The 24,836-nt window shown below is 38.0% G+C and overlaps 1 protein-coding gene across 1 annotated transcript in view; it reads right to left on the reverse strand.

The window, feature by feature from the left end:
• Positions 1-274: 274 nt before the first annotated feature.
• Positions 275-24,836, reverse strand: part of ZBTB10 (zinc finger and BTB domain containing 10) — a 29,905-nt gene continuing 5,343 nt past the window's right edge. Inside the window, exons 2-5 of the mRNA XM_080380555.1 lie at positions 21,184-22,081; positions 8,065-8,238; positions 5,771-5,946; positions 275-3,017 (exon numbers count right to left, since the gene is read on the reverse strand). Coding sequence (XP_080236681.1) covers positions 2,712-3,017; positions 5,771-5,946; positions 8,065-8,238; positions 21,184-22,081 — 1,554 coding nt within the window. The 3' untranslated portion in view covers positions 275-2,711. The remainder of the gene's footprint in view (positions 3,018-5,770; positions 5,947-8,064; positions 8,239-21,183; positions 22,082-24,836) is intronic.

A 24,836-nucleotide genomic window follows, 5' to 3' on the forward strand; every position in this document is an offset into this window, starting at 1 on the left:
AATATAAGAACAGTGGATCTCCATTAAGCTATTTCACACCATTTGCTAAAGAACTAGTGTCACATTTCATTAGTCATCCCTCTCCCTCCAGCCTTCCTAAGGGCATTTTGATGCAACTTCTAAAAGCAAGCAGTTAAGTATCACCAAGGAATCAACGATTGTCACAATGCAACAGAATATTAAGGCCAGTGAATAACAACTGAATATTTATAAGTAACACTAATTTCTATCAAAGCCTGCTTTTCCAAATATAACCAGAACAAAAGCACAACAATTCTGTAGTGTACCAAGTGTATATTTCAATTTACTGTATGCAGTCTAACAACAAATTTGGTCATAATTTACCAGATATACATAAATGATTTAAGTAGTAAAAGAAGATTCAGTTCCAAGATAATAAGTTCATACCTTGAGGGGAAAAAAAAAAAAAACCAAAACAAAACAAAAAAGGAAAATACATTAAGAATGTAGAGCCAGGTCCAGTTTCTAAGCATTAAGTGAGCAGTATTCTAATTAAAGCAGATTTAGGTGAATTTCAGATATATATATATTTATATATATAGACAGATCTACCAATTGTAAACTATGATTTTAAAGGGGATAAATGGGATGGAAAAATCTTTATGCTATACTTACATATTCACAAAGCAGAACATTACTTTAACGTTTAAAATATTTTTTCATTCATATCATCTTTGCCCAACTAATTTCTACTTTGGACCCCACCAGAATTACACATTACTCATTTTAGTCTAGAACAATGAGAATAAGATGTATTCTTCAGTGTAACAAAAAAAAAAAAAAAAAAAAAAAGAAGGCACCCACCCTCCCCACCCTCCCCCAAAAAACTAATCATCTGTCAGGTTTACAATGATGTGGAAACTACTAATGAAACAAGTGGATGATAAAAAAAAGCATTTTAATTCCCATATAACTGTAGTTCAAACTTAGCTTCAATCAGCAAAAAGAATGTCTTAACATTATGTTACTGTTCTACTGATGTAAAGGACAACAGTAAAGCTTGTCTCTTTTAAATATATACCAACTTTGATCAGATGGAGCACCATTAAGATTCTGTCCGTCAAAGCATAGTTCAAAGTTATCCACACAACTAGCATAATTTAGTTACCCAATATAAAATAGGAAAAAATATACTCATTTTAAAATTAAACAAAGCTGAAAAATAGGGTGACCCTCAACTGGTTTTTATACAGTACTGTCACACTGGCCTAGCTATGTATCATGATAAATGCTCTGCATATTTACTCGTCATGACATAATAGTACATCAGATGTATTGTTCCAATGATTGCCTGAATTCATTTGCCTTAGGCTAGACAACACAGAGGAGTTTAAGATGAAGGTGTAATGCCCTCCCCTCCCTATGAAAGAGGCCTGAAATCATTGGTACAAGTATTACATGCTTAGGAAAAAAATCCACGTGGCTACAAAAATTCAAGTTTCAACGCCTCCTAGAAAATTTGAAATAAAGAGTGTAGGGAGTATATCATCCTGAAAAGTAGACAACTCAAAAAGCATTTATTTTGCTTTGGACTGTTTGTTTTTCTTAAAAAAAAAAATCCCAGCAAATTAAGTCAACAAGTTAAATATAATCGGTTTATATTAAAGACTAGCAACAACCCATTAAGTACAAAAGAATAAAAAATTATTTGTGTTCATTTTAATGACAAACGATGGGCACAATAGCCTAGTGTCCAATTCACATCACATAAACTAGCAAAAAACCGGACAAGTAAAATTATCAACCAAGAAGTCTTTTAATATGACACTTTCTCCATTTCTTGTATTTTTATTCTGTGGGACTGAGGTATACACCAGGGAATTAAAAAAGTTTGAGAGGAGGGGGCCTTGGAAGGAGGAAACATTATTACATCGGATACCTTTCAGCATGACTGTCTCCTTAGACTAAGTGGTAGAAGAGTTACCCATGCTCTGATCAGTCTACTGTTTCATTATTGGTCATTCCTTCTGCAAGATCATTTTGGAACTGATGAATCAAGAGCAACCTTCTTGAAAATTCAAGACTGTGAAGAAACAGACACTAAATTAATGCCATTATTAACTTCTCCAGTGCTTATCACCTATAACACTTGCCAGCATAGAGCCAAAAGTTTTAAAACCAAATTTCCATATGGTGTTGGCATTACCTGTGATGCATATTTAAATGATTGGCTTTCACCTATCAGAGTACGGGAGAGGTAAGGTTTGTATGGTAAAGACATGCTTGTGGAAACAAGAGCCACTAGCTCAGATTAGCTTCACTGGTTCACTGACAACGTACAAGTGGATTTGGGAAAGCTATCTTTGTATTTCCATACCAAGTTGCCATTTTCTTCATTCATGTTAACAGATACATGAATGTGTAACGTAAGTACAGTTACTACTATGTCTGAATAGGACCCAAGTAGCTATATCCTATAAATAATAAAAAATACATTTTTCTTTTCATAACTGACTGTAGATGTGAGGACTCTGTATAATTCAACCAAATGGTTGTATGCTGTACAGTCCTGTGCAAATATCATTAAAAAATTAATAATCCTTTTTTGCTATAAGGCTTTGACCCTACATTTTTCACAGCAACATAACTACCATCCAGCCTGTACCATATTTCGCAAGCCTTCAGTCCAAAAATTCAAATAGTCAATCCATATAGTGTCCATTTGCAGCACCCTGAAGTCATATGCTCTGTCAGTCATCTAAAGGCATACAAACTTCCCCAGATTCATCCCATCGAGACTGGTCGTTCTGTTCTTCTACATCATCACCAAGCTCCTCATCACCTTCTCCCACTTCATTTTCCTCGTATTCTTCATCCCTAGGGAAATCTGTGTCCTGCACCTGGTCTGCTCCCTCTTGCCCTCCAGGTTGAGATTTATCTGCACAGTCTACACAGACTCCATAACGTCGTGATCCATGTCTTATTCCAACGCTGGCTGCTAGCATGAAAATCTTCTTACACACCATACATTTATACTTTTTATCCTTTTTATGCACCTATATGGAAGAGAAATATTAACAGCTGAAAACGTATGTATCAGGTTGCATTTGTGTATAGTAGTAGAAAACTATGAATAATTGCCAATACAAAAAAATAATTTTTGAACACTTCCAAAAGAATCCCCAACACTGTTCAGAGAAAGAGAAGCACTAATAGACATCCATTTTGACTACATGAGCTATTGCCCACAACCAAACTACCTGCTTACTGTTCAGCAGGTAGCTGAATAGCTGCCTGTTCTGTAAGCAGGTGAGTGTTCTTTTTATGACTACTCACTGTATAGAGCAAGGCTCTGAAAGGCAATGAGAACAGTATAAGCATTTACGTTGCACACAGGATCATATCTCTTTTAGAAAACTGCCTTTGTAATTTTAAGTCCTAGAAACATTAAGAACAAGCAGGAGTTAATAAAATCTGCATGAATTAAAAAAGCAAGATCCTTCTTCCATGACACCTCTCTCCAAAATAACCTTTCCAGGTGCCTTTGGTGAATTTTTTGTCTTGTATGTAAGTGAGCTTGTGTGCAAAATCAGAAGGCTGCTGGTGACTAACTTAACTAAACATAGATTTAAATTTTGAATTCAGGAATACGTTAATTGTTCAAGTAACTGAATTCAGCAACCAGGTATAATAGTTAGCATCTTGGAAAAAAATTAAGTTGAAGACTTCTTTCTGCTGTCTAGTGTCCTCAAAACAGATTACAATTATGTGCTTAAATATCTCATTTGAGGTCACATTGAAAAAGTTACCATTTAAAACAAAACAGAAATTACCATGCAGGTAAGAGGAAAAAAAACCAAGATCAATATATAAAGTTACTTTAGTCCCACTGTGTAATCTGTACATCTGATACTACATGTTCTTTCCTCAGCCTCTAGACTTGTTATGATAATGTTTCACACAGAGCAGAATGTTTGAGGCATTTGTTGAACAGGGGGATAGGGGGCAAAAGAAGTGTTCTGACTCCATCGGGGACAGCACACTTCAGTTACAGCACAGGGCTGGGCTGAGCTCACTCTATAGCTATTTTCACCCTGTCTGACCAACTCCTAATCTGGAAGGAAAAAGTCTTCAGCTACAAAAACTTGTTAGATACTGTAGGACAGGAACCTGTAGTCCTAGCATACTCTTCCTGGTAGACTGCCTACCACCCACTGTTGCTACCTTCCCTGGTGAGCCCCAAAGGAAGGAGTAGCTACTGGAACATGTTACACTGTATCACCCACCAATAAGGCGGTAATGACCTAACCTCCTCTGCCCAGCCACAGTTACCTTGTACCACTCATCACCTCCATCCCTGCAGTCACCTCCATACACTACAGCACAAAATATCCTTCTACCTTGGTAACATTATGGGTACCTCCGCCCTTTGAGCATCTAAGCCTTCATCAGGTGGTATGGGAGAAGGAAGAAAGGCAGCAGTAGCAGGATGGAAAGATGCGTATCTAAGATGAAAGAACTCCAGTGGAACAAAAAAAAGACGCTGGTTCTAAAAATTACACAGGATCTGTTAATACAGCTGCCCTACCTTCACAACCATTTAAGGAATACTTAAAATTACTACAGTGGTCTCATAACTATCTTCTAGAATTACATCTTGGTATCACTCAGGTTATTATTTACTTATAATAATGTTACTAGCTAACAGGAAGTTCATTTCATGATAGCACAGGCTAGAAAGGAAAGTTAGAAAGACTTACACCAAAAGCTCTTTTCTGCATCCCCATTAGAACTTGGAAACTCACAACCACTTTTTCTACTTGCTGTGGAACAAAAGGCCAACTGCGAGAAGGCTACAGAGACTTGTGGAACACCCTCATGAGGGAGAAAGGTGGTCCACTGGTTCTCAAAGGGCTAAGGAAAGCTACCAAAACTGAGAAGTGCGATTTACCCCATTTCATGTACTAACCTGTTTTGAGTATCTGCAAAATTAGTTGTTTTTTTTAAATCACAGCTTGGAGAAATGTTATTAGTTTTCACCACCAACCAATATGATCTTGCTTTTATTACTCCCTTAAAACACACCCTGGACTTTATACAGTAAATATTATAACGAAGTCCTAATTTCCTTACAGACTAGACACAAAGTACCTGCAAAATACCCAAGACAAAATTCTCTCTGGATCCTCAGATAAACAGTACTCAAGTCAAATCCTGAGTTACACAACATGCACAGGGCAGGGTAAGCTCAACTGCTGATTATGGTACTGGTAGAATACAAGTCAGAAGGACATTTACTTTCTGCATCTCGGATATTTTTCATTCTTTCTGAACCTTACAGTAAATACTATACTATAGCTTTCTCTAGTTGTGAAGTAAGTATTTTGGAACTACCCCAGGATATCACGCAATTGCTGATTAACAGGGTATCCTCACAGAAAATGGTGGTACAGCATTACAGGACAATACGACATGCTATTCTATTACAGTAACACCAAGACAGAATTCCCTTTCGTTATCTACAGAATATTTACATCTCTTCATACGTCATTTTCAAAATCATCTTGATATTATCTCTATCAGAATTCCAGTGATTGTCTTAATTGATACTGCATTTTCCATTAAGAATATAAGAGGTACAGTTATCACAAAGAGATGTTTATCTTTATCCATTTTAGATTAAGATAAAACAGTTTACGTTATGGCAAATCAGAGAACAGTGTTTCTCCCAGCTACCAAAACATCTGAAAAAACATAAAGACCCCACTCATACATGTGCATACATACACACACACATGCAGTTACCTACCAAGGAATGTCTCTTTACATGTTCTCTTCGAGTAAACAGCTTCCCACAGATGTCACAACTGAAAGATCTCACGCCTGTGTGAATGAGCAAGTGTCTCTTTAGTGTTCTTCTGTATTTGGCTACATAATTACAGTGTGGACACTTCAACTTGTTCATGATTAAAGCAGAGGAATCACCTACAAGATAATAAGCCATCAGGAGAAAAGATGATGAAACACAAAAAACCTGTTTCAATATGTTCTGCTTGGTGCACAAAAATAAACAGGTGCCAAAACAATAAAGCATCCACGTGACTTCTCATCAGACAAATCAGGACAATGCCTGCCTACAGAAACCAAATACTGGTAGGTTCTGCACATACAATTTTGCTAGAAAAATACCTACTTCTAACCAAGGAATTTTTACTACAGAATTACAGATCAATTCTTTGAAAAGACGTTTTATTTCATGCATAAGAGTAAATTAGCTACAAGCTAGTGGTATTCCATTTTCTAGATGTCACCTATACCAGAAAATACTTTATTCAGGATGAGAAATCCCCTAGCTCTCCGACATTTAGACAGTCTTCCCCCCTAACCTTCTATTGAGAATTATGTGCAGAACTGCCTGCCAATATCTGACTCTACAGATAAATAAAAAAAGAAAGTCTAACTAAGGAAGAACAAATATTGACAAAAGGAGTAGGACAGTAAGAGGTAGCACAATTCTTATATAGCTAAAAAGGGAAGTTATTGGCTCAAACCTTTGCTATACCTAACTCAGTCTAATTTGGTCTAACAGCAGAAAAAAATAAGGAGAACACTAAACTTCTGGAAGTAGCAATATCCCATTTCTTTCTTATGATGGAAGAATAGGTATTTACATATCCTTAGGCCAAGGATAACAGAGCTTGCTCAAAGGATATGTGCAAAATGGGTTTACTACCTGTAACTGTGTGAAACTGAAAAGCACAGGATGCTGTGACAGTTATGAAGGTGGCCATACAGGAATGCAAGGATTATTCCAAGAATATGGTACTGGCTCAACTTACAACAGATGAGAAGTTATGAACATGATCATAAGCATCTAGAACAATCCAAAAAGCACTGGCTAAAGCTTCATGCTTATATGCATATGAGTTTTTAATGCTCATGCTGGCAGGAAGAAAGCAATTGTGTGTTATATGCATGGGCCTGAACGCCTTCATCTAAGATGACTTCTCTCAGTTTCAAAATCCATCATAACACGAAGTTAAATTTTGCTAATATTCAAAAGTTTGTCTTGGTATAATTGGAGCACTCATGCAAGCTGCATGTCAACAGTGTCACATAATGGCTTACATGAAGAAAAGCAAGTACAAAAAAAGTTTAAATTGCAGTCTTATACACATCAACAGGGGCATGACAGACAGGCAGATGTCAGGACCGTAAGAAATATGGGAATTTAATGGTTTAAGAACAGGCAGACCTCTAAACCCTTGCCTGCTACTGGATTGCACCTTCTGATGACCCAATTTCTTCTACTGTAATAAACCAAAATATTTAAAGTAAACCATAAACTACATCCCACTAATAGCTCAAAAGTTACAGAGAAGAAGTAGGCATTACTATTACCCAGTTCTTAAGATCCTCTTTTTACTGAAGACTATGTATGTTAAGGACCTAACAACAATTATTTCAGATGTGGTGTTTTTTTTGGTATGTTTTCAGACAGAAAAATAATATATAGATAATTGCCTGCTTGAACTATTAAGAAAGGCACAGAATCTGTGAAAAAGTAGGTGATATAGCACAGGTCTGAAAAGGGTTGTTTGATGCAGTTGTAATTCTTCAGTCAAAAAAGAAACAACAAATTCAAAATTCTTTATTGCAATGAAGTTTTTATTTTTAATAGCAAGAAGTATGCTGTGAGATCTACCTTTAACATTACATTTAATTCTGTACCTTCATCATCCAAGTGTTAACTTCAAAGCCCATTTACCTGTAGTTAGCTTACTAAGGTGTGTGCGTGTTTGGAGAAGCTATCAGATCATTAAAGACCTCAGGTATCTTCATATTCAGGCATAGTACAAGAGCTGATATAAATCATGTTCTGTTTTTACTTTTCTATACATTTTAATTCTTTTTTCTCCCTCCAAGAAAGTACTCCTATCTACACTATCCAGAAAGGCAAATGATATGGAAGAAGATTATGTAAACACTTAATCTTAGAAAACTCTAAACAAATTAATCAAATATTACCAGCAGTGACACAGAAGATAAAGAACTCCTCTCAGAGGCAAAAAACCAACATCCTCTCCCATCAGAGATACTTGCCATTTTCCCAAGCTTCTTTTGGCCACGATTCTGGCAGCAGTCCGTACTTGAAGTCACTTGAAGTACCCGGCAGCAGTCCGTACTTGAAGTCACTTGAAGTACCCGGCAGCAGTCCGTACTTGAAGTCACTTGAAGTACCCGGCAGCAGTCCGTACTTGAAGTCACTTGAAGTACCTATTACAAACACAGTCTTACTTTAGCTTCCCAGGTTCAATTCAGTCATGTTGTTTAGCAAAATATACATCCTTTTTAAACTGTGATAAAAAAAGTTTCAAACCTTAAAATAGTAATTATAATATTTTTTCACATAATCTTCAATATGGAAGTGAAGAAATAACTGCATCCATAATTTCAGTGAAATTAGACTTCTTAACTACTCTCCATAGCACCGTTTCTTCTCCCTATCCTGAGAAAATTTCAAAGACTTTTTCATACTACAGGAACCTTTATAGTAAGGATATTTATTCCTTCACTATTATCATGACAAAGCTAAGAAGTTTTCCACTGGCTTCTCTTTACAACTGTTTTGTGCAGTGACTTTGTCTGGTCTACCACAGGCAACCTAGTTGGTACAAAAGTAAACATTTTCTACTGGAGGTGTGATTTTCTTTATTACTTTAAAATACCTCAGAGGTATACAAAGTGCTTTAAAGACCTTTATTTAAATAAAGTATTCTACAGCTATGACTAAATCCTTTTTCAAATAATCATCTCCATTACTCTATAACCACATTAATTCAGGAGACCATAATTACTTGGAATATATCAGCTTAAAAAGACTAGCTTGCACATTTACATTTGGTCTTTAGAAAAGCTCTTCATGCAGTTTGCATGGTGTTTGTAGCTTCTTTCCCCTCTTTAAAAGAACAAAATCACTCAAAAGTAAACAGTGCCTTAAAAAGAAAGAGATCTTTGCTTGTTTAATTCTATACTCTTGTAACAAGAATTGCATGAGTGATTATGGAATCACTATTAACACAGTGGAGAGAAAAGAACTATAAATAGTACAATAGAAAGCTGCACCAGGCATTTGACAAAACCTTATCTGTGGGGCAAAGACTCTTCTGGCAAGAATGCAAATCAACCTTCCCCACAATACCCAAGACTAGAGTTTGTTAGAAAACTCATAAACCCATTACTTTTCTCACAGGCACACAGTTGTTAAACTGCAGTGGAAACTGGCAGATTTCCTTTTATTTGTCCGGGTGGTACTCAGGTCCTCACACTAGATTCCCAATGTCACTGTTATAAAAACTTTTGCGAATGGCTTCATAGCAAAGAGACACATTTTTACTTTCAAGTCTGAGACTGTGTATTTTAATAGTCTAAAGAGTCTTTCCTTTGCCCCTACACTGCTCATTCTAAGTGTTTTTTCCTGGAAAGGAAATTCTCTTAGTGTAAACTAGAATTTTAAGCAGCTAGTGATAAGCTGCATACTGAAACACTCAGCACTTGCAGTTTTACTGGAAAAAAATACAGGCTACAAATCCTTACAGCACTAGACACAGACAGTAGTTTCATTTACTGCTCAGACAGTGTACAGTTGGCAGCAGTGGTTTCATCTGCAACATAAGACAACAGTTAAAGAGGAAATCAATTAACAAATAGGAAGCTTATAATTCCATCCTATTTGTTAGAGAGTGGCAAATGCTAAGCAAAGCTGGATCACAACTGCCAAACTAGGTATTCCATCAGGGCTTTTAAAAAGCAGAGCTCGAGTGGATGAAGGAAGAGAAATCCCAGTATTTTAGCTCATCCACCTTGCTATTTTGGTACAAAAAGAAAGAAGGGGGAGGGAAGGCAAAGGTCAGGGAATGAATATCTCTGGCCTCTAAGAAAAAAAGTAGCAAGGAAAATATTCTTTGATTTTTTTTTAATTACTGACTCTAATAGCTGTTATGTCCAAAAGAGACAAGAACTCCTTACTCAATTTGGAGCTATGGACTCCAGCAATGGCATCTCAAGGAATAGAACACAGACACCCTACAGACATGCCAACTACACATTCCTTTGAGGTGAGTAGTAAAACTTCCTCCTGTAATATGCAAGAAAGGATTAGTGAGGAAGCAGTGTTGTACAGTTCTGGGCAAAAGCAAAAATGATTACCTCAGGGCTAAAAACCTCCAAATCAAAGCAAGCTTCAGGATTTAGCAGAGAAAAAATAAAAAACTTTTATAACCAGTTTAAAATATTAGACCTTTTCTTCATAGGTTTTTCCCCTCTAATAGAGCTGTCCTGTCTACTTGACTAGTGAAAGATCAGTGATCAAAATATTTCAGTCACTTTTTCCCCCACTTATGGGAGGAATATCTATAAGATTAACACACTAAGCCTTTACTGCTCACAGATGTAACATATATGCTGTGCACAGACAATACTGTATAGCTTCCTTCAAAATAAGCATACAAAGACTGACCATAAGCCAGAGCTGTACCAAGCTGAGCACATTTATAATGCTGTCAATTTGACAGTTCTTCTGGATCTAAGAGAACACGAATTTATTTAGGCACATTTATGCTCACAGCTGATATTGAAGTTTGCGGGAAGTCAGGAGCTCAAACCCCTGCACAGGTCTAGAACTTAACAGAAGACCCAGCATAGAGCCAAACACACTTAAGAGCTGTTGTATAGTGTAGGTAACAGCTACTAAATCTTTCTACTTCCTATTTGAAGAGAACACCTGCTATAACATGAAAGAACATCGGCACAGATACCACAAAAGATAAAAGGCTGTTACAGACACTTCAGTCTCTGCACAGTACAGGACTAAGGAGATCATAACTAAACCTAATGCTTATTCCTAGAATAATTCTTTGACCTAGAAAACCTGCTTTCTAGATTAAGCACACATAGAACGTGTTCAAAACAAAACAAAAAAAGGCATTTTTTATGTCTAACGGCTCATCCATACAGGAAATACATGAATTGCATATAGACCGTGAAGTGGAAGTGCAATACCTAGCCTCTATTAGTTTCCCCAAGTGGACATATAGCCTACATCAGATAAGCTTCTGACTGTAGCTGAGCCAACTACAAGATGTTACAGAACCCTGCGGCTTGCAACAACTTCTCCCACTCCTCCTCCCACCCAGGCTACTGCCCCCTGAAACCTGCTTGCAAAATTACAGGTATAGACATCTAACCTGTTCCAGTCAACTTAAACCCAGATGATTTTGATAGGAGACTGAAAGCAATTACGTATGTGGTTGTACTGGTAGATTGGGTGTGGAGTGCAAAGGGGGAAATAGTGACAGCAGCGAGAAACTTTTTTTTTTTTTTTTTTTTTAAGAAAAGGGTAATCTGAAGCCATGATGTTCTCTATTTCCAGACCAGGTCATCTGACCACAACATTCCTCTGATCTGAAGATACCTTGTTACAATTTAGTTGATTCGTAAAACAGGTATAAGTTAATAATTCAAGTGTCAGTTAAGCTCTTCTCCACACAGGGTAGAAGAATGGGTAGATTCTGGAGCTTCTATGTGTAACCTGATCTTAAAAAAAAAACCAACCAAACAAAAACCCACAAAAACCCCAAAACCAAACTCAAAATAAAAGCAATACAAATAAGCTGATTAACTATCAGCATTAAAATTCTCAAGATGTTAATTTGAGAAGAGATTAAGATAGTCTGAAATACAATGAAGTAGTTGTGTAGGCTTTTACAAAAACTTTAACAAACTTTACGGAAGGATTTTATGTTCCAGTGTATGTATTCTCTGGGAAAAGAATAACCAGAAGTCAGACACACCGACTGTCAGTTTTGAAGGCAAGAATATAGGGAGTATCACCAGAAAGACAGAACATATCTGAGCGGCAACATCCTCAGTTTGACAAATTCTGCTTTTTTTCCTGTAACCAGAAATATGCTGATTTTTTGAGAAAAGGAGACATCACTGAGTAGGGGATGATCAAGGAGATTAATGAGAAGATGAATGATAGAAGCCATTAAACAGGCCACTATTGAAAGGGATATGGATGTACAGTGCACTGAGGGAGAAAATATGAAGCTTTGCATTAGATACAGTTGGCTGTAATTAACTTCACTTCTGCTTATTTTATACATACAAACACGAAAAACAGTGCCAAAGCAAGAAAGAAAGAATACTATTTTTCCACCAGGTTTTCTCATATTGACTGCTCGTCCAAGTCAATTAAAAAAAAATGACAGGAAGTAGACAGGATAAGCAATTAGGCCATAGCTTTCAAGGATTGTAGAGAGCGCAATGGTAATCTACTGAGACAATCTGGATTGCTATTAGAGAGCTGGATTTGTTGCTTATGTTGGGTAACGTGACAGACAAAAAAAAAAAACAACCCACCACTGCCAAGACTGACATTCTGGGAAGGTGGTGGAAAGAAAATACATTGTACTCTGTTTGTTCCCAGAGTACTACACACATCTTTAACCTTGCTTCTGAAAAGGGGTTCTCAACTGTCTCTTGCAACAGAAGGATCAGACAAACTGAAGACATTTTGCCAATGCAATCTTACTCATACTCTGTATACTGCTCCCAATTGCTCTTAATTTTTACTGTTTCTCATTAACGAAAAAATGGTTTCTTGCTTTGAAAATGGAGGCAGTTCTGTCACCAACCAACCCGGCCAGATGACCATCAATTGATACCAACTATATTAACCACTTGCTTTTCCAGCTTGCTTATCATATATTCCCTGAAAAACTCCTCCCTGAGAAAGGGGTGCCATTCACATTAGAAAGCTATTTTGCTGATCTCTTCCCACAAAGGCTACGTCAGCAAAACACAAGATAGTAAAAGCTTTCCTCATCCAGACCATTTATTTGTGGGGCAGTTACTATTCTCGGGAACTATCACAGATTCAAACAAAAACTTAAATCTGAAGGGACCTCTGAAGATCACCTAGTTCAACTTCCTACTCACAGCAGGACTAACTTCAAAGCTGGACTGTATGTTGCTTTGGACCTTGCAAAGTTTTAAGTATCTGCAAGGATGGGAGATTCCATAAACCCTCTAAGCAATCTGTTCCAGCACAACTGCTCTCATGGTCAACAGTCTTCTTCATATACAACTGGAATTTCCTTACCTACAACTTGTGACAACTGACTCTTGACCTTTCACTGTGCATCTCTGGAAAGCATCTGGGTTCATTTTCTCTGTAACCCCCTTAAGGTGGTAGATGTCAGGTAAATCCCTCAGCCTTCTCCATACTAAATAAATTCAGTTCCTCAGCCCCTCCTTGACAACACATTCTTCATCCCCCTAACCACCTTAGTGCCCCTCTGCTGGGCTCATACAGCTCGCTGGCATCTTTCTGGGCTGCCCTAAACCAGGCACAGGATTTCAAATGTGGTCTTGCCAGTCCCGAGTACAGGGGTATTATCACCACTTCCTTCAGCCCGCTGGCTATGTTCTTGCTAATACTACCGCTATGAGGCTGGCCTTCATTGCTCCTAGGATGCACTACCGAATCACATTCAGCTTGCTGTCCACAAGGACCCCCTGGTTCTTCTCCACAGTTACTACACAGCCACTCAGCACATACTGATGCACAAGGTCGTTACTTCCAGAGACAGGACTTTATATTTGCCTTTGCACAACATCTTGAGGGTTCCTGTTGGTCAATTCCTATAGTGTTGAGGTCCATCTGAACAACAGCCCAACGCTGTCCCCCCAGTATATCAACCATTCCCACCAATTTGATGTCACCTGCAAATTTGCTGAGAGTGTCTTCCGCCCTGCTATCCTGATCACTGATAAGGAAGGATGTTAGAACTGTAGGTGACTCAGCAAGCTGTTTTTGGGAAAATGGCCCTTCTTGACTTCACTGTCAAGACAATACCTTCATCCATAAACTTCTGGACTATGTTGTAAGCTCAACGACCATATCATGAACACCACAAACAAGTCAATTTAAAGATGTATCTCAAGAGCTTTCTCAAGTAAAGTATTCAAGAGAACTCAAGGACTTTCTAATATAAACATTTCACATGCTCTTTTCATCATGTCTTGTATTTGAAGTGTTAATATAAGTAGGACTTTCAAGAAGATATACATCTGAAAGGCCGCATGGAACTCCTACAGACTGGCATTTAGGATTATGAACCTTCAATACAATAAAAAACACCAATCATTTCAGATACCCTGGTAACCAAATTAAGTGTCCTGGCATTATGTTCTGCTTCTTGCTAACTCTTTGAAAAAGCAACTACAGAACAAAATCCAAGGAAATGTTTGATTTGTCCTCAAAGCTGCCAGTGTCTCCCTAATAAAGGGGGTAAAAAAGCATCCAATTTAACACCCCGAAAGTTAAGTTTATTCCCATCTTAGCTGTGATACAAGGGTTCTCTACACAGTAAAGCCATTAGCTATGTCCTGCACCAGCATCAGAGTACTGCTATTGCCATCATTTTATCAGCTACATACTGTAGCTTGTAAATATATTTTCTTAAAGGAAGGATTAAGTGTCATCTTGAGGGACAGGAAATAGAAGAATCATCATGATCAAAGACCAGTGATGTCACTGTAGGTGAGACAAATACACCAAAAACTAATACAGGTCTTCATCTGTATTTATTCTTATGTAAAGACATAAGCACAGGTATCATTACCATGTAAAGACTGTTTTGGTCCAAACTTTTTTATGCTAAAACAGCTAAAAGGAAATGCTAAGGAGATTTTCACTTCATGTTAGCTTCTCTGATTGCAGGCAGTCTTAAAAGCAGTAGCATAATTGACCAAAACCCTTGGGTTGAACTGTTATCTCAGTATCATTCATTTCAGACTTACTTTGCCAAAGCCTAACTTTGTCCAGGAATATCAAGGGATTTTGTCTTTACACTGGGCTTAGGAGAAAAGTAAGGTACAAGACAGAGGTGCAAATCTGTAAAAATGCCAAAACAAACAAAAAAACCAACCAGACAGCCCAACCCTTAGAATTAAAAACAAAACAACAAAAAAAGCCCAAGAAAAACAACAAAAACCCCAATCCAGATACTTCCTTGGGAACTCTGCAAAATAGGATGTGGGAGCACCTGACAAATGAAGCTTGCCAGACTGGCGTTACTTTGTAAGGAGAGTGCAACACCCAACATTACTCCCTAGAGAAAGGGGACCAGCTCAAGTCAAAAGCAAGCAAACGTGTAACAGATTGGAACTTTTACACAGCTCACACTTTTCATACAAACGATCTGGCCATGAAAGGCAAATGTTACTGTTTTTTCCCCCCCAGCTTTAAAGATCACATTCTCTCAACACCCTCCAAAGACCTGGAAAGACTAGAAGTGACTGAAGTTCTGCAATTGTGGCTACATTTTTACAGTAAAATGGCAACTCTGATCTTGGTAACACCCCTCTCCATTGTTCTCAGTATGACAGGATGAAGCTTGTAACTAACAAAGCTGCACTGATGAAGGCTAGTCATTAAATTGAAATTGTCTGCTAAAGCTGTACTCCTACCAACACGTGTACTGCAAGTACTACAATGAGCTTTAGGGTAAACACATAGTATAAGCTTGCTATGATAGAGTATTTTACTTTTATATAAATTTCCACACTATGAACATTTCTGGTTGGATATATTTACTGATACCTGCCAAGAACCGGCACAAGTAAGAAATGCTGCCTGCCTCTGTCCTCCACCCCAAAAAATGACTCCAAGTTCTGTACACAAAAATTCCAGAATGTACACAGAGAATAAATTGTTGAGCAGTGAGCAAAACAACTTGGCAAGGAAACAGAACCTGAAGGAATCATTTTTTAGCCAAGTTACATGCCATTTCAAACCTATTCTACTCAGCTACCAACACTGAGGATAACCTACCCCTTACCTCAAATTTTAAAAAAAACTCCACAAAACCCCCCAAAACCAGACAACACACTAAGACTCTTAAGCCCAGAGACCTGAACAGCAGTTGATCAGTTTACATTCTATAAACTCCTCTGTGACAAAGCTACTCAGTGTTGAGTGCTCTCAGAGGGAGTTACAGTGGTGTAACTGAGCTGAATAGGCCTACCAATGCAGAAAGCCTACAGGTTAAGTAAGAAACTTAACAGTGTTACATTGTTTTTCTGTACCACATGTCAGTGAAGGCATAAAGAATATTATCTTAACATAAGTCCTTCATCATCTTTTAAGCTTTGTAAGTATCACAGGGGAATGGGATAGGCATATGAGGACAAGTGTGTAGGAGATAAGGGGGCTGTGGATAAAAACAAGGCTTCATCTTCTAGGGTAATTACTATCAGAAAAGCTTTTTAAAGGATGCTGCATTCCAATCTTCATAACAGTTTGAAAAAGCTCCACACCACTCTGAAAATCAGCTACAATCCAAAAGGATCTGAAGCATCTGGAGTAAAACCACTTTCACTGCTCAGAACGTGATAAAATTAATTAGATTTGACTTACTGAGCTAAGTCTTTGAGACGCAGGAGGGAAGCTAGCTGAAGAATAGCACAGGTAACTTCTGTGGCTAAAGTTATGGTGCCCAAATTAAGATATACGGCCCCCGGTTTTCTTTATTTATGGATTTGCTGTCATCATCATCACTATTTCATAAAGGAGGTAACAAAAAGTCAAATCAGTGCTTCAGACTGGTAACTTTTTAGACGCGAACGCATTGCGCCTGTGCTTCACTTGCACAGAGGACCAAAAAAGTTTTTCAGGAAGAAAAGGTCTGCAGACATCACAAACTTCTCCAACCCATCTACCTTGTTTTACTTGTAAAAAACCACAAAACAACCAAATGCACAACAGTGATATGCAAAATACTGCTTCAAATTGCAAGGTCAGTGGTTGACCATACCATGAGAATGTGACAATCTGTGGGATCATCCCCAGCAGAAGTAAATTTAATGAATTGGGAAGAGGTTGACCCCAGATTTTACTCTCTTTAGATTACTTCTAAAAACCTATGAGGGCTTCAATACCAGTTTACATAGGGAATGGGGCAAATGAAGTTAAAGGTCCATTAAGCAATTTAATTATTTCAAGCAGGGTATCAGTTGGAGATCTGAGGAAAACCTGACTGTGAGTCATAATACCATGGAACAGGAGGAAAAAAAGCTTCATTTTCTTAATACTGTTTTTCTTCTTTGTAACTCAGGCAGTCAAGTGGGGTTTATCCCTACAAGAAATATATACACGTCCAGGTAAGTCCACGAATCTTTATTTCTCCAAATACAAAGATACCTTGTCCTTATTGTAAAGTTCCGATTAAGTTGCGTTATGCTGTGTTATCATAAAAAAACCTTATGATCAGCCATTAAGAACATGACAAATTAGAATCACTAAACTTTTATGAACTGGAAACTGACTAAGAGATGCTGACTGCACTGTTATTTTCACCATGGTAAATGGTTAATTGTAGGATGCACCATGGCTGTAAACAGTGAAGACTTTTTTTAGCAGATTATCAACTAGAAGGGAAAACAGTGGAATAGGTGGTAATACTCAATGTGAAGAAACACAGCTATTTTAATTAATATATCTAAAACTGAAGAAGGCTTGAAAGCTTCAGCAAAAATAGATAAATGAAGTAAGACAGTATACGCAATTTAAAAATCCATCTCAACTTCATGGGAGTTTTTTGAAGCTCACAGTGCTACTTTTTACAGACAAAGTGTTAAATATAAACTCACTGGCAATGCCGCAAGAAGCAGCCTATAGATATCCGTAAGGATATGTCAGAACTCACATTCGGCAAGGAGCAGTTTAACCTGTTCACTCTACTGGGACAAGAGAGGTAGCAGATAGTCAACAATAAAAGCTTTCTAACTACCCAATACTTCCCTAGCAGTACCCCATGAAAGTCCATTTACTACACAATTCACGGCAGTGGCTTTTAGGGTGAATTTTTGTAGTGAGAGTAATGTTTTTAAATAGGCTTCCCATCTACCATATCTATGGTACTTCTTTCCCCTCACAAAAAAAACCCCAGACAACCCAAAACCATAATCAAGGACACAGCAACTCACTCTGCATGTAACTGGACCTCTCATAACCACAGCTGGTGTTGGTTATCCCCATCAGCACATGACAAAGCATAACAGTAGAAGCTCATTCTTTCCCTTTCCACCACTGAAGGGACAGTGCACTCCTTGGCTTTCATTGTAAGAATCTACTATTCTTTTTCTTCTCATAGCATTGTCTTAGATCTATTCCAGAAGACATTTTCTTATGCATTTTTAACTCCCAGTGCCTTTTTTTTTTTGGTAGATTTTCATCTTCACAAGAAATTTAATCCACAACTAAAAAGTTACCATATAACCTGCAAGTTACTCTACAACTCATTCTTGTCATTCTTCCAACTCTCCACTCCTCCCTCTTCCACGTTTTCTTGGGCATAGAGAGCACAATTGAAAGAAGAGTGTTTAAGAGTGGAATTTACCTGCAGAGCAAAGAAAAAGCTAGCCAGCTGTAGAGGAGGAAGAACTGAATGCTGAAGGCCAGACTGGGTAAAAGTTAAGCCCTACTTCCAATATCTCTTCTTGTTTCAAACAATGTGCATACATGTAAGAATTTCATAAAAGTAAAGGTCTTATTATAAAATTGTTAGATTGGGCTTCCAAAATAGTTCTAACACTGACAGAAAATATTACTTACTTGAGACCACTTATGTTGTGCTCTGAACATCCCAAGTAGATCATTAGTTGACACTATTTTACAGTTCAATGAAAGAAACTTCCCCCCCCAAATCACAAAACTTTCATTGGTTTTGGATGGACACCACAGCACGAATTCAGTGTGCCTCTTGCATCCAATACATTGCTCTTCAGCGAAATGTTGCATGAATGTATTTTGTAATTTAATGCTTTTAGCACCAGTTACTGGAAACCTTGGTGCTTCTGTCCAAAAAAACTGAATAAGGACCAAACTTGTTTAATTGTTACTGCACTGCCCATATCCTCCATTATTTCTTCAAGAAAGCTCTACAGCACGTTTGCATTCTGCAGAATGCAAACAAGTGTTTATTTCTGTTGCTGGGGTCATCATTTAGTAGACATGTGGTATTTCCAACCGTAAGTGAGGCTGAGTACCTACTCCATGTAAATCAGAAACAGAAATCACATGCTAAACTGTCAGTAATTTGATGTTTGTGCAATTAATATACAAGTTCTCAGCTCTTGCTCCAGACCCTCTGCTGCCCTTTTTCATACCACTGCAACTGAGTATGTATTAGCAATTAGTGTAGTCCAGCGCAGGCAGATTTGTTGTGTGGGTGCTGAGGACTCAACATCCTCACTATATACATCTAAAGGTGTTTTACTTAAGGTTAGATCTAACCTGGTGCTGTGGACCTAAGGCCTGTTAGCAGTTGGCACACAATAGGCACCTTTCTGAAACAACTTCTATTTTCATTTCAGCCAGAAGAAACTCTATGCAGTCCAAGGAAGCTTAGACAGTAAGAAAAGATCAGGAAATTCACTTTACAAGTGCACACTCCCAAGCTGAACTGCAAAGCTAAAGTACACCTACCCAGAGTTCAGAGATGAGCAAACCCCCTGAAGCATTTACAGAATGAACGTTAGCTCCGCACAGCTACTTCAAGAGCTGCTTCAGTTGTGCCACACTATTTGCAAACTTCGTGGATGTATCTTGCACGGGCTTCTCCTGCTCATGTGCCAGATGTACATGTCCACAGCTCCACACCGCAATGCTCTATACTGTTCCATGTCATTGTGGTGCTCACGCACATGTACTGGTATGGTACAGAACAGTGCAGAGCCACGACATGCACTGTGCAGGACTTTTATTCACCTATTGTCTCCTTGCCCCTTGGCAGCTGCCAGCCACACAGATGGGCATCTACAACACTGCAGGCAGAGGCATGTCAGGGCCCCAGTAAAAACAGCCCGTCCATGCAGCTACTGAAAGAGTTTTTCAGCCTTGTTTTTCAACAAAACTAAGGGTGCAGGAAGAAACTAACATCATCCCTCCTTCCACCAAAATAAATACAGGTTCCTAGACCCTCCCAGAACTGAGGTTGCTTTCTGATCTCCATTTTGTCCCTGGAATACCAAAATATCTGGAAATACTCTATACCCACAAATATGAGTGCCGATTTTTTTTTTTTTGCCCTCAATTCTACCCCTTGAACCTCACAAACAGAGGATATCCACAGTCCCTTGATGTCTGAAGGGGGCATACATTTTAAAATGCTCAAAAAATACACACATCTAAAAAAGCCTGTTCCAGCTATGTCTCAAATCCCCCCTTAATTTGACTCCTAAACCGTGGTAAGTTTTCAAAACTGCTAATTCATCTACATGATACAGGTAAACAGCAGTACTTAATATACACTTCAACTATTCATACAGTATAATAGTAATTCAAAAAATAAAACCCTGAACTTAATTACATTGCCCCAAACCCCAATTACACTGTGAACAGTCTGCTTATAATTCTTTGTGTGACCATATTTGTTTAGCAAACAGATGTTTAATCTTATTCTAGCATTTACATTAACCACAGAACCTTAAGGAAAAAAATCCTATTAATTCAGTCACTCTCAGTATTTGTTTAAAGAACAGTCCAATAAAAAGATACTCCCTCCACTACATGTCATCGTGGCATCTCTTTCCAATCTGTTTCACAAATCTGCTTTAAGTGTTTCTATTATACTAGTCACAATTACTCCATTATGTAGCCTCCCAGATACCCCTACAATAAACAGCAGCATAAAGTTGAATTCTCTTTCTGGGTGACACTCAGGTAAGAAAGATGACCAGAAAAGTCTTTTGCTAGTGTAAGGAAGGAAGTTAAAGGTCTTTTTGCTCTATGCAACCAGCTAACGTCCTTAACCACCAGTTATCACTCCTTGATTTTATGCCTAATAGCAGCTACAGACTAAATGTAAACAAAAATTTTAGTTTCTACCTGCTGGTAAGGATCCCCAACTCAAGCATCAAATGCGAACAGCATGTTACACACTGCACAGCACAGCACTGTCATTCCATTCTCTAGCCAAAGATACACTGCTGTGTCCCAAGGTGGACAATCAGATTACTGATTTAGTAACCTGACTGGTGTGCCGAATTTACTAAAAGATCCTATCCAACGTATTTTATAAAAGTTACATTGTCATGTACTTTATTCATTAATTCAGTTTTCACATGACATGATTGACATTAAGCAATATTTACCTGCTTCTTCTTTAATAAATGACAAATCTTCTTCCGGATACGGGACTGATGGTTGCAACACTGAGCAATCTTCTGAGTTCTCTTCAGTATTAGGTGGTATATTATAAATAAATCTCTTTGTAGTTTGGTTTTTCCTTCTTGCTTTTCCAGGCTCTTGAACTGATTGACCCTGTGCGCCCATGTCATTCCAAACGAAAACTTTTCCCTCACCTTGAGATTCATTTTCAGCCATTTCAGGTGAGCTGTCCTGGACCCAACTGCAGTCATTCATTTGGTAGCTTTCCATTTGGCCCTCATCAATAGAGTAACCATCATTCTCAGTTTTTATGCTACTTGCCAAGTTGGTAAGGTTCCGTGTTGCCCAGAAGCTGGCAACTTTCTGATCCCTTGGAGACAAACCATCCCTACTAACAGATCTTCTGTTGTAATCCACGACAACGGTCTCTGGAGCTTCTGATTTTATACTTATGTTTAAGGCATCTTTAATGAAGTTGCGGCAGGACTGGACAACCTCCGTCATCTGAAGGTAGCTGGCCACTGACATGACTTCAATGGCATTTTGGCTCGTAAGCACGAGGTTACCAGAATATAAGAAGTCCAAGATGACAGAAAAACCTTGAACAGCAACAACGTCTAAATAGGTAACAGTGGTTTGGTTACGGCTTTCTTTGTTTGTAAAGCAATAGAGAGTCTTAAAGAAGCGGCTGCCTGCAACCAGGATGTTCTTGTGAGCTCTGAAGACCCTCCCGCTCACCACAATATTAACATCACAAAGAATGCCTTTCTTCCTCTGCTCATTGAGCTCTTGCAGGAGCTGATAGCAGTAAGAGTTCTCATTTGGCCTGCTGTTAAAATCACAGTATCCTTCATTATTCAGTTCTGATGGTAACTCCGATTCCTGCAATTAAAAAAAAACCCACAACCATAATTAGCGTTTAATGAATGCTTTCCTTAGTCCAACACTATAATAAGGATATGAAAATAAACTGAGAACACAAATAACAAAAAAATCATATGAATGAAATTAACGTTCTTGGTCATAGAGGCAGGAATATGTAATTAAAAAAAACACTTCTGAAAACTAACAATCACGATCTCATTCTGCACCCTCCACCTCCAAATTTGAACCAGCACTAGCAGAATGGCCTTGAGGGCAAAGGAAATGAAATTTCAGCCAAAAGCAAGGAAAGATTTGAGTGTGAAGTACTTGTTTGTCTTAAGCCACATACATTAAAGGAGTCTCTTTCCAAAGATTTAAATACATGGCTCTCACATATCCAACCTCCCATTCTTCCCTAAAAACGGCCACTTAAATGGGCAAGTAGAACTCCGATAACTGATTCAACATTTTCTCATGCTCTCCCAACCACAGAATGCTTTAGGTTGAAAGGCAACTTAGAGATCATTTAGTTCCAGCCCCCCTGCCATGTATGTCTTAAAGAAAACATGTTACTGTAGTAGTTATAATAGTAGACGTATTCCTTACACAGTTCTACAAATTAATCATTTAGTCTTTATTTTCTGGTAGTGGCAGGTTTAGGATTAAATAGCAGTACTGCCTGACAAATTGACAGAATGTTGCAGGCAACTAAACAGAACTTCAGCTTCCTTTACATTATTTAACCAAGACTTTCTTCAGTCAAGCTCCACTGAAACTTTAAAGTAGCAACACCTTTAACTGGTACATACTTATTACACAAGACATGATCTCAAACATGGCTTCAAAACTTTGCTAAAAGTAGTATCAGACAATCCAACACCAAGAAATTAGTTGTTATTAAAGATTAGTTCAGACAGTGAGGCTGCTAAGTAACAGGAGATCTGAACTAGATATGACAGCATTTAGAAAACTTCTAACTGATGTTCAGACAATGATGATTCAGAGTTCCAACAAAGCAGCAGCTAGGACAAAGCAGAAAACACCACAGGCTGATGTATTTGAGACCATACTTGTATCGATTAACATGTACTGCCATCAAGAGCAGCAACAAAGAGAGAGTCTTTTCCATACTGGATCTCTAAAACTCTCTTCTTTCCCAAGCAAATAAGAACAGTTCAAAACTGGCTGGCTCCAATATGGTTTAGGAAGAGAGATCAGATTTCATAAATGATACCATTATTTTCTCCTCTTGTTTCCTAAAACTCCTCATAGATTGGGGGATTGAGGTATCATTAAAAGCTTGACTCCCTCAACATTACAGGTAAAAATCAGCATTAACAGGTAATGTTAATGCTGTCACAAGCCCATAATCTATACTGGCACTAAAATATATATTGCAGAAAAGTACTACGCTTAATTTGGGACTATAGCAGAAACCAGCCATATATACATATATATATATATAAAAGGTCACTTTCTACCACACAGGAATTGGTGCATTAAATCAGTACTCACACCTCAAGTTAAAATCCCAGTGTGGATCACTGGGATGACAACTGAGGCTGTAACTACATCCTCTAAAATAGTATTTACATCTATAAGCAGCAAATACTACCCAGCAGAACCAAAACAGAAACTACCATTTCAGCATCTTCTGCAGGCATTCCAGTTTATTGTCACATTCAAGTTGTTCCTAAATCTCTACCCTTCACAGAAATACACCTCAGTGAAGAGGTAGAAATAAATCCAATTAGGCTTTTATGTGACAACAAGCAAGAGATCTTTGTCCAACTTTGGCTTAATTTTTTCTGAATATGCTCCAACATACCCAATTACTCTTCCATATCAGACCTCTGAAACAGAAAGTATGTCCCAAACGTGTGACAGCTAATGGAGAAGCACTGTGTAGTTTCAACACACCTTGGATCAGATCAAGACAAAAATTATCATACCCTAAAGTGTTGTCACTCCAGTTAAAGTCAATCATCAGTGACTTGCACCTCACACAGTAAATGTTAGGTATGATAGCTGACCATTTCATTCTCTGAAAACACATTAAGCACTACAATTACTATTTTTTTTTTTAATTCTGCAGTGGTTTGGAAAGGAGCTGCAGATCACAAACGTGCTACAGAAACACAAGGCTGAAGTCTTCATTATGAGAAGATCAGAAGGCTGAGTGAAAATAAGAGACATTATGTAACAACTGTCCAAGCTACAGGGGTGTGTACGGGGGAAGAGATCAGTATTACAGCTTTACAGAAATGGGTGCATAAGCATTTTAAAAACTGTAATACTGGAAAAGAACTGTTTAACTGCTGGTATGAGAATGCCACATCTCAAATGAAATGAAAGCCCCAACATCTGAACAGTCTTCAAGCCTATGTACACCAAACGTGACAAGTAGCATTAACATTTACCGTGAGAAAAAAATATCCCTTGGAGAGTTTTAAACATCTCCCCTTTGTACAGGAGAAGTACAGTACCATTCAATCAAAAGTAAATGCAGAAAATAGGTACAGAAAACAAAAAAGCCCCTTTATTTTCAAGCTTTTGTTACTTATGTTGCACTCACGGCACATCATAAGGGTACTGTTTTTCAGATGAGAACCAAACACTAATAACACTTGCTTAGAAGTCAATATATTTTCAGAATACAGACCAAACATACCCATCACCTAAGTGATCTAACACCAAACCACTGACAGGAATTCTAGAATCAAAATCAGGACTACTTCAGTTTTATCTGTGGAAACTACAGCATTGTAAGTCT

The sequence above is a fragment of the Falco punctatus genome (assembly GCF_963210335.1).
Source record: "Falco punctatus genome assembly, chromosome: 3".
NCBI lineage: Eukaryota > Metazoa > Chordata > Aves > Falconiformes > Falconidae > Falco > Falco punctatus.